The sequence below is a fragment of the Amborella trichopoda genome, chromosome 9, assembly GCF_054954075.1.
Source record: "Amborella trichopoda isolate Santa Cruz 75 chromosome 9, AtrichopodaSantaCruz75HAP2 v2.0, whole genome shotgun sequence".
NCBI lineage: Eukaryota > Viridiplantae > Streptophyta > Magnoliopsida > Amborellales > Amborellaceae > Amborella > Amborella trichopoda.
The window spans coordinates 52672037-52682744 of NC_142344.1; the positions used below are offsets into that span (position 1 = coordinate 52672037).

At 37.1% G+C, this 10708-nt stretch overlaps 1 protein-coding gene across 2 annotated transcripts; it reads right to left on the minus strand.

Annotated features, from left to right (window-relative positions):
- Positions 1-2150: 2150 nt before the first annotated feature.
- LOC18441572 (uncharacterized) lies at positions 2151-10314 on the minus strand. Of its 2 annotated transcripts, none has more exons than XM_011627760.3 (3): positions 10007-10314; positions 6433-8431; positions 2151-2579 (listed from the first exon to the last, which is right to left on the minus strand). In XM_011627760.3, the coding sequence occupies exons 2-3, from the start codon at positions 8181-8183 to the stop codon at positions 2573-2575; spliced, it is 1758 nt and encodes a 585-aa protein (XP_011626062.1). In that variant the 5' UTR covers positions 8184-8431; positions 10007-10314; the 3' UTR covers positions 2151-2572. The 2 variants fall into 2 exon arrangements, with proteins under 2 accessions (XP_011626062.1, XP_088702274.1); XM_088846148.1 differs by lacking the exon at positions 10007-10314 and adding an exon at positions 9518-9930.
- Between the last annotated feature and the right edge of the window lie 394 nt (positions 10315-10708).

Consider the following 10708-nt stretch of genomic DNA (forward strand, 5'->3'; position numbering starts at 1 on the left):
AGAGTGCGCTCCTGGGAACTTCTCTACCCAATCAGGAAACACAAGGAAGTGGTCTAATTTTGTTAAGGTGGGGGACTCATGGTTAGACCACGATAGAGAAGCACCATTGAGAGTAAGATCAACCTTATGATTCCTAAAACAGATTTTGAGAATGCTGCCCATGATACTATTGCTCGTATTTTACTAGAACATCCAGTGAAGCACATCTCCACGCCCCCTTCTCTTCAAAAGGACCTAGAAGCTATCTCATCTAAATCTGATCATAAAGCTTCAATCATGTTAGGGGTGTTAGAACCACAAACAGCTATAAACGTCCAGCCACCCATATGTACCTCCAAAAAGAATATCAGAGACAGAAGACTAGCCCACCTGGGCCAAAAATTTGGAGAAACAAATAGGGTACCATAAAAATCAAATCCCACTGGAAGGCCCCTCTGAGGCACTTTCCACTGACACGGTCTTCTCAAGACATGTAGAGCTTATTTCAGGTCAGGAGAACCCAATTCCAAAATGGCCAGTATCCAGGGGGAGAACTTGTGAGAAAACTTGTGGAGGTTGGCCTTGAGGCCAAACATTCCTTAATAAGTATCTTCATTAGATTATGTACAGGAAGGGAGATATATCTGGAAACATCTGCATGCATACTGCTCCCCCAAGGCACAATGAACATGGATAGGAGAAGAGAAAGTGAAGAGCGTTCCCTAGATATATCATAGTTAATAGAACTGGAGAGGCTTTTGAGCTCTCTCACTCCTCTGCCACCCATCCTGCTTCATAGAAGAAGCCCCATAATATACAATATCTGATCTATGTTACCTTTAGATTTATGGATGCACTGGAGTTGGCCATGCAATAGGAGACCACAACTGGTGATGAGTAACCCTCTGAAGAACGGGGTTCTACATCCAGAGCACTAATCTTTCATACTCAATGTTTTAAAAAGCGACGCCTAGCGCCTGGGAGGCCGCTGAGGCGGTCTAGAAGGCCTGGGCGATGCGGTCAAACTAAGCGGATATCCCTAGGTGCCCGCTTAGGCATCCGGGAACCCGCCTAGGCGCCCTGCCTAGGGGCAGAAATGTAGCTCCTTAAGTGTATTTTTGGGTCATTTTTTTAATACTAAAGGGAAAAATTGTGGGTTTTAGGTTCATTTGAAATCTAAAATCCATTAGAGGCTATCTTAGAGAGAGGAAACCCCAAAACAAATATTTTTTTACTGGGCCACCCAGGTTCTAGGCGCCCGCCTGGGTGCCTACCTAGCCAGCCTGGGCGCCTACCTAGCCAGCTTGGAACCCCCCCCCCCCCCTTAGGTGCCGCCTAGCGCTTTTTGAAACACTGTTCATAGTTACCTATGCAGAGGGCTTGGGGGAGGGATCAGTGATGCTTGCGGACAAAAGGATGACTTGCAGCAGCATGCATTAGGGTTTTGTGATGCACGGACTTTATGGTGAGATGGGGAGCTTTAAAGACTTGTTGTTAGGTGAAGGATACAGATGGTTCGGGAACCCTAAAGGATGTCGAGAGATGGGACACACTAAAGTCGTTGGAGCAGGGCTGAGTTGTTGGCAGTGGGGAAAATGGGAATGTTGACTAGCAAAGGGATCAGGGACTTCAAAGTGTCGAGGCGCCCTAGAGTCAGGGTAACTCTAGGGCGATGGGCTTAACTTTATAACTATTAAGAATAAAAAAATCCATCACATAAGAAAGTGAACAAGTTTCTACATTTTACGTTGCACACACAATATGTGCAAAGTCATGGCAGCCAAGGTAACACTAGACTAAGAAAGGAAAGACAAGTTGGCGTGAGTTTTGAAGATAGAGTTTTGCGTGAGTCTCACCAACATTTGGTACCAGACTTGTCCTTCTTTCTGTTTCTTCTATCTTATGTAAACATATTCACCAAGGGACATTGCATAGAGGACTAAATGACCGCTTAAACGTTTAATCAAAAGAGAAAGTTCATGAAAGTTGAGCATCAAAAATAGATTATTCTTCCCTCTAGGGTAATTAATGTCACGTACTCCACAATGATTGCCGTCACAAAAGAATACAAATTCATAACATATTTAACAATTTTCACAAAACAAAATAACAAATGTCATGGATGAAGATTAAATAACTTTTATCCCGCCATGGCTTAACCAACAAAATGCTTGGACAAGGATGAGACAAGGTTAAATAAAACCACAAAGAAGTCATTGTGATACAACCTTCTCGTCTTAATGTCTTATACTACAAATTATCTAGGCCATCTAAAAATTCCACAGAACGGCATGTTTATAAGAAACAACCAAGTCAAATCGCTCTCAGCTAGTGACTGGAGTACATCTCAGATTGTCATAAGGCCATGAGAAACAGAACTTATTAAGCCAGTGGAACCCATATAGTATTATAACGCCAGTGGCGTACATATAGCATTAACATTCAATAACTGGCATACTTGTGCTGTAATTCTTTGCTGCAGCCACAATATGTCCCTACATTTCTCCAGATGAGATCATGGAAGTTCTGAAAATACATGATGGGCACAGGCATGGGGCCTTGGTGTTACCACAAGTTCAGATCCAATCATCGACTAATCCCTGCAAGGGCCACAGTGAACTGCAGTAAGCAACAGAAAACAGCTCTATGGAGATCATTTGAGGCAGGCGTGAAACAGAAAAGTGCAAAACCACAAAAAATAAAAAATAAATAAATAAAAATCATTAGGAGGCTATCTACACTCAAAAGTTCATTTAGAGTGCTGACTACTGAATTAATGGGAATGCGCCTGCTGCTGCACTAACATATGACAATGGAATTATATCTAGCAGTGTAACATAGAAGTTTACGCAATATACGCTAAAAAACCAGTCATTTAATTAGACATGATTATTATATCCAATGGTTTAAAAAACGGATCGGTGACCCGGATCGGGCTTCCAAAAAACCGATCCGGATCGGCGAATCGGGGATCCGGATCGGCGAATCGGGGATCCGGATCGGGAATCGGGTGAATCGGTTAGAATAAAGCTTAAAAAAAATTCGAAAAAATTATTAAAATTCATTATAAATATTGTTTTTTAGGAATTCAATAAAAAATGAGGGTACTCCATTAAGAATTTTCATGTTTTTGAATGAATATGCGAATATTGATATGTTCTTTCCCTGCATGAACCGCCATTCAGCATTTAATTTACAGTATTTCGTGCTCATCCCTATACTGTTGCTGTTGGGACTCGATATGTGAATAATATGGCTGGGATAGGGTGGCCTCAGAATCATCATCTCTCTCATTTTCTCTTTGAATAATATGGATTAAAAAAAAAAAATAACAAATTTTCAAAAAAATCGATCATGGATTAAAAAAAAAATCACAAATTTTCAAAAAAATCTATCATGGATTACAAAAAAAAATTCGATCATGGATTAAAAAAAAAAATCACAAATTTTCAAAAAATTCAATCATGGATTACATAAAATTCGATCATGGATTACATAAAATTCGATCATGGATTACAAAAAAAAACAAACAAAAAAAAACAAAAAATTCAATCGTGGATTACAAAAAAAGAAAAAAACAGTTCGATCATGGATTACAAAAAATTCAATCATGGATTACAAAAAACTCTATCATGGGTTACAAAAAAAACAAAAAACAAAAAATTCAATCATGGATTACAAAAAAAAAACAAACATTTCGATCATGGATTACAAAAAAAAAACAAACATTTCGATCATGTATTACAAAACATTCGATCATGGATTACAAAAAATTCTATCATGGGTTACAAAAAAAAAAAAAAAAACAAAAAAAGCGATCATGGATTACAAGAAAAGAAAACAAACATTTCGATCATGGATTACAAAAAGTTCTATTGTGGGTTACAAAAAACCAAAAAATTCGATCATGGATTACAAAAAAACAAAAACAATTCGATCATGGATTACAAAAAAATCGATCAAGTATTACAAAAAAATCTATCATGGATTACAAAAATAAAAAATAAAAAAAAATAAAAAATAAAAAAATCCGTACGGACTCGCCGATTCCGTACAGTGAATCGGCGAGTCACTGTGCGGAATTGTCCGGTTCTCTCTAGAACCGGACGATTTCCGATTTTTCAACCGATCCGGTCCATTTTCGCGAATTCCGAGTCGAACCGGGCGAGTCCGGTTTGACTCGACGTTTTTTAAAACGCTGACTATATCCATTAGTACAACTAAGAGGATGAATTCCATAAAGAACAGCAGTTCAAAAGTTACCACATATATTTCCAAAAGCCATAAAGAAATAGAAAGTAAGCAACTCATGGTGAATAACAAAGGCATCAACCAGTGTTTTAAAAAACAGCGAGTCGAACCAGACTCGCCCGGTTCGACTCGAAAACACGCGTGCCCGTGCCGGTTCCAACCGAAAACCGAGAACCGCCAGGTTCTAGAGTAGAACCGCCGGTTCCCATCCGTTTCAGCCCGGTTCTAGAGTGGAACCGCGGGTTCCCATCCGGTTCAGCCCGGTTCTAGAGTGGAACCGCCGGTTCCCATCTGGTTCAGCCCGATTTTAGAGTGGAACCGCCGGTTCCCATCCGGTTCACACACGTAACACATGACACGTATGTGCGAGCGTGCCCCATGCACACTCACACGTGCACACGTGTGTCTGAGCGCTCATGTGTCCGAGCGCACATGCGAGCGTGCCCCACACACACTCACACGCGCACACGTGTGTTCGAGCACACGTGCGAGCGTGCCCCACGCACACTCACACGTGTGTCCGAGCGCACGTACAAGCATGCCCCCACACACACTCACATGCGCACACGTGTGTCTAAACGAACATGCGAGGTTGCCCTAATATTTTTATACACATTTTATAATTCATATTGCATAGGTATTTATATACCAAATTTTAATACCCATCTTTCGATGTGGGATAATTTCCAAACATCATTAAATGAAAACGAAATGAAAATATAGTCTATTAATCAGTAGTTTATAATCACATGTAGTTAGATGGCTTGATAGTTATGACTTTGAATTTTTTACTTGAAGTCCCAAGGTCGAATCCCCTTGGGCACCCCCTTGGGCATGTGTTCCATTTGAATCCCCTTGGGCATATGTTGTATTTTTGTTGTGTATATAGTGGTTGGTATAAATATTTTTGTTGTTTTCGAATCCCCTTGGGCATGTATTGCATTTTTGTTGTATATATAGTGGCTGGTATAAATATAAATATTTTTGTTGTTTATATAGTGGTTGATATAAATATAAATATTTTTATAAATAATATAAAAGACATAAAAAAATGAAAAATAAAAAAATTAATTTTTTATATAACCGTTAATTTTTGTTGTATATAGTGGTATAATTATTTTTGTAAATAATATGAAAGGTATAAAAAAAATAAAAATAAAAAGTTTATTCTATTTGAAATCTCCATCTTTCTACTAACAATCTCTTTTACTAAATTTATTATAGAAACCTAAAAAAATAAATTTTTGAAAAATTGAAGTGTTATTTCCAAAATTTGTACGTATTTTATTAATTTTTACATTGATAACCAAATCTTTTATTTTATTTATGAATTTTTACATTATAAATCATGTAATGTACTATTTTTCTTACAATTGTCAATAATACATTTTAAATTAGATAATATTATAAAATATTTTAAATTTGTTATTATTTGTCTAATAAAATAATTATAAAATGTAAACTAATAATTATAATTTCAGTATATAATATTATAATTAGTGAAGTTGTAATAAGTTTGGATTATAGTTAGTTAGGCTGTAATAGTTTGGTTTTTTTTAGCAGGTTAGGGTTTTTCGCCAAAACAAGATTTTAATGGCGATTCTTTCATTGATTAGTCTACTCTTTATAATAGTCCATATATAATTATATATTTTATCCATGATAATTCTATGATTTTTCTTTTATGTGATGCAAATTTACTAGTTAAAATAAATTTATACAGAGAAAGAACATCTCAATATTAACAAATTGATGAAAAAAAATGAAAGTTAATAATGTAGTACCCTCATTTTTTATTGGATTCTTAAAAAACAACATTTATAATGAATTTTAATAATTTTTTCAGATTTTTTTGAAGCTTTAATCCGACCGATTCAGCTGATTCCCGATCCGGATCGTCGATTCGTCGATCCGGATCGGTCTTTGAGGTGCCCGATCCGGGTCACCGATCCGTTTTTTAAACCATTGGCATCAACTGTTCAAAATGTGACAACCACTTGGTAGAGTGCTTGACAATTTCAATGGAAAATTGACCCATTGCACAAATGCAAGGACAGAATATCATTGGTTTATATCCGTTGAACCACTAGAAATATTAAAAGGGGAAAACTAGTCCTGTCTAAAAGAAACTTAATTAATGCACCAAAATATATGCTAAAGTCAACATAATTAAGTAAGGAGAAATTAAGAAAGAAAACATACCAATACTTAATCATTCCATCCCATCCACAAGTAGCGACCTTACTCTGCTCCAATGGGTGCCATTCGCACCCAATACAAACACCCTCATGGCATTTCAGCGTCCTAAAAACCTTGCAACTTTTCCAATCCCAAAACCAACACCGACCCTCTCCATCCCCTGACATAACAAATCGCCCATCAGGAGAGAAGTTCACTTGGCAAGCATAACCTGCCACAATATGACCAGCAAATCTCTTCTTCTTATTCAACTGAAACCTCTCTCTCGTGCTATATATCAAGATCTGATTGTCCAAGCTTTGAGCAGCTAACCAATTTGAATTGGGGTGTAGTGAAATTGAAGGCATCGAATGCATGTGAGGCTCACTTATGTATTTAATCACCACAGGGATCCCAAACTCCCAAACCCGAAGACTCTTATCATCACTCGAGGTCACAAACCGGCGATTATTGTCCACAAATGTTATCGTATTCACAGCCCCAAGATGCTGATCATATTCTTGGGTGATCTCTCCACTTCTCATATCCCATTGCACTATCTTCTTGTCACTCATTCCAGCAAGAAGGATATTTTGTTTGTCTTCATCAGGGTTAAGCTTGATCACATATGCGATTTTACCAGTCGAAAAAGTGGATATAACACTACCAGTCTCTGTATCCCAATACTTGATCTTCTTATCATACCCAGTGCTCAAAAATTTTGACCCATCATTCGAAAATGTGATATCTCGAACTGCTTTAGAGTGCCCCATGTATGTCCGCATACACTTGCGCGAATTAAAAACATCCCAAATCTTAATCTTTGTATCCATGCTTGCTGAAAGAAGAAGATGACCATCTTTCGGAAAGAACCGAATAGCTGATACACCCTTCGTGTGCCCACTCCATGTGTGATAATGCTTTTTGGGTATATAACAGTGATCGTTTGTTGCCTTTGCATCTTTTGGGGGGGCAATCCAAGACCTCCCCTGATAATCTCTCTCCTCTTTTCCATGAAATGTAGTTTTATCAATGAATTCAACCTTCTCCCCCTTCTCCTTCTCGCCCTTTTTATTAGCATGCTCTTCCGCATATTTCTTTTGTTCCTCTGTTAGTTCACTTTGGATCCCTTCCTTCTTTCCAGACCATGGGCTCTTCCTATTCTTCAGAAGCCATTCTTGAGAAGCTGGGTTCTCCATTTCAGGCTTGCGTTCCTCATTTTCAGGCTCTTCCTCTTTTTGCAATGCCTTTTTCTCGAGTTTGCGCTTCTTTTGCTCATGTTGGGGTATGTTATAAACTGAAGCTCCATCATTTTGCTGCAAGGCTTCAATGTCTCCAACATAATTACTCCCTGAATAGCCTGAAGGATCAGCTGCATAGCCATATTTATGGAAAGTATTGTATTGGTCATCAAATAGAAAGGGTTCAATTGCTGCATTTTCGACAAAACCAAGCTTATGATTTCTCATTCCTTGGGCTAAACCATCTTTAGTAAAGGGGTGAGCAGGGCCATAGATTGGAGCCCATAACTGATCATAAGTAGGGTTAAAGGCCACCACATGTTGAACTGGATCAATAGGTTTGGGCAATGGCCTGCCTGTGTCCACTAAATTTAGGGATAGCATGGTTTCATCAACTTTAGGAGCAGAGCTCTTTGAAGGTAGGGAAATCCTTAATGGAGATGAATTAGGAGAAGAACGGGGGGAATCATCTACGTTACTTTGTGACGGACTCGAATCATAAGTGTCATCTTTATAGCTTTGCAACAAATCCATTCTTGTGAATCCTTCAAAACCAGGCACCCATACCAGTCAAAACCCTAGAATGGCTTGAAACTCTGATTATCCCAATACAGGTTTCCTTTACCAGCAAAAACCTTGAGATAACCTAAATCCGTTGTGGAAAGAGCTCTGATAAGAACAAGAGAAAGGGAGTCATCACCTCAGAAACAAACAGAGCCCTATGCTTGGGCCTTCCACCATGAAAGCATGTCTTCTAATTTGATTTGAAGATAGGAAGCTGCCTGTTTAAGGTATAGAAACAATAAGCAATTACCAAGTACATGTATCACCACATACCAAAGACAGAAACATTCCATAGTGATACTCATAAGAATGCAAGGTGTGATAAAATTAGGAATTAATATTCGTCTTTACGTGAAGGAATAGATATTTATCTTTTTCGATCACAGAAAAGATTTCTTAGTGGGCAATCAAGAGCCATTAAAACAACCATCATCCATATTCACAAGAGTAATAAGATAAAACCCATTTGTCTAGTCCAGAAAGGTATAACACAAATATATTTCTTGTTGGTAGACATCCCACTTGTGAAAAATCTAATAATTGTGATCAAGCAATTGTTAGAACCTACTAAATATATCAACAAAAAATATTACACTCTCAAGCTATCCTAAATCAAGTCACCCCATTTCTTGTTGGTAGACATCCCACTTGTGAAAAATCTAATAATTGGGAAATAGGGGATGGAAATAAACATAAAGCTTGCAAAAGTGACCCAATTTCTTGCTGGTCGGCATCCCTTAGATTGTCACTCATTTTACATTTAATTATTTTCATTATAAAACTTTAATTATTTACAATGTAGAACTTGATCCTCCCAAAAAAAAAAAAAAGTATTAAATTACATTATCATTACTTGAATTTGCCACTGAAAACAATAAAAATGCAAATAATTTTTTCTGGAATAGTGTCAACTACCTAAGCACTTGACCCCAACTGATTTTTGTTTGGAAATTTCCTCCTTGAAAAGTTAGTTGACACCGAAGCTATGTCCAATAATACTGAAAAATTATAGGTAAGCATAGAATAAATTCCAAAAATAAATTCAATACTAGAAAATAACCATCCCCAACTATGTTAAAAAAAAATCCCCAATCAAATTTTTAGACCCTTCTACAAATTACAAATTAGTGTGGGAAATACCTCAATAGAAATTAAACATCTATTTGACTCAGAATGCAACCAAATTCCGTGATCAATTAGAACAAGAAAAATTAATCCCAAAGAGACAACAACAAGTACAAATATAAAAAAGGAGAGAGAGAGAGACAGAAATAACTAAAGAACAAAAAGAAAAGATTTGGTACCCTGCATGTTTCTTGACAATTTCCAATTTGTTTCGATAGTAATCAAACAAAACAAATAAATGGCAATGATTTCTAGGTAATATATTCCCATGGCTTCGAAACCAAACATCAATTACATGGTATCCAGTCAATGTGTAGTGTGAGCTTTAAAGAAAGGTTGAATTAAAAGAACTCCCTATTCCTGGTTCTGGTTTTTGAGGTTCTAGGGGTCAAGATTTCAGAAAACACTAGGCGCCCTGCCTGGCACCCAGTGCCTAAACGGGTACCCAGAACCTTGAGCGCCCCATAATTTAAAAAAAATGAAAATCTCCTGACCCGCCTGGGCGCCCGCCCAGGTACATCCGCCTGGGAGCCCGCCCAGAATTTTTTGTCCAGGCCGCGGACCGTTTTTTAAAACATTGCAGGGGTAAAACAATAGCTCTGATAACATGAAATTCTCATAAAAATAGTAAAGGCATGCAACAACCCTAGATAAATCGAGTAACTTACCAGGCCAATACGAGAGCACTACGAACTTCAAAGTTAGGGTTTATTTGAAGGAGAAGCCTCGCCTCTCACATGGGCTTTGCTTTTGTTTCAGAATTCAGAAAAACGGTGTCCTTTCTATTTTGTGAAGAACAACTAGAATGAAGCGCAAAAGGGTGTTGCTCTGGAGAAGTTATCAGAGACAAATGACAAATTTGTCTTTAGCTTTTGTTAAAGGAAAAAGTTTTTATGAGGTTGCAACTTTAAAATGTAGAATTGCACCTCGAAAATCTATCGAAAAAGGTTGTGTTAATATTGAAAAACCCTCCAACTGATCATCTCAACATTGAGATATATGAATATAAAAAAAACATATTTTGAATCTTAAAAATAGTACATCTTGCAACACATTATCTAGACCGTTCATTTTTAAGATTTTCAAATGTTTATAGATCTACTTGATTTTAACCATTTTTTTAGTTTAAAATTTTATAATTAGATATGAAAATAGATTTTGAGATAATTGTAATACTTTTTTATACCAAAATTACATGTTATGATAAAGTTTGGAGGTACGTCTTAATTGGATTGCAACCTTATAAAAACTACACCCTTAATTTAAATGATAATGAGTATTTTGTAAGTGTATCATCCACTATATGAATTTTCATCCACTATTCTGCTCTATTAAAAGTCATACCTTTCGTAAGTATATAAAAACCTTAA

Coding starts and splice junctions, on each gene's coding strand:
- LOC18441572 (XM_011627760.3), bottom strand. CDS start 8,183: ATGGATTTGTTGCAAAGCTATAAAGATGACACTTATGATTCGAGTCCG.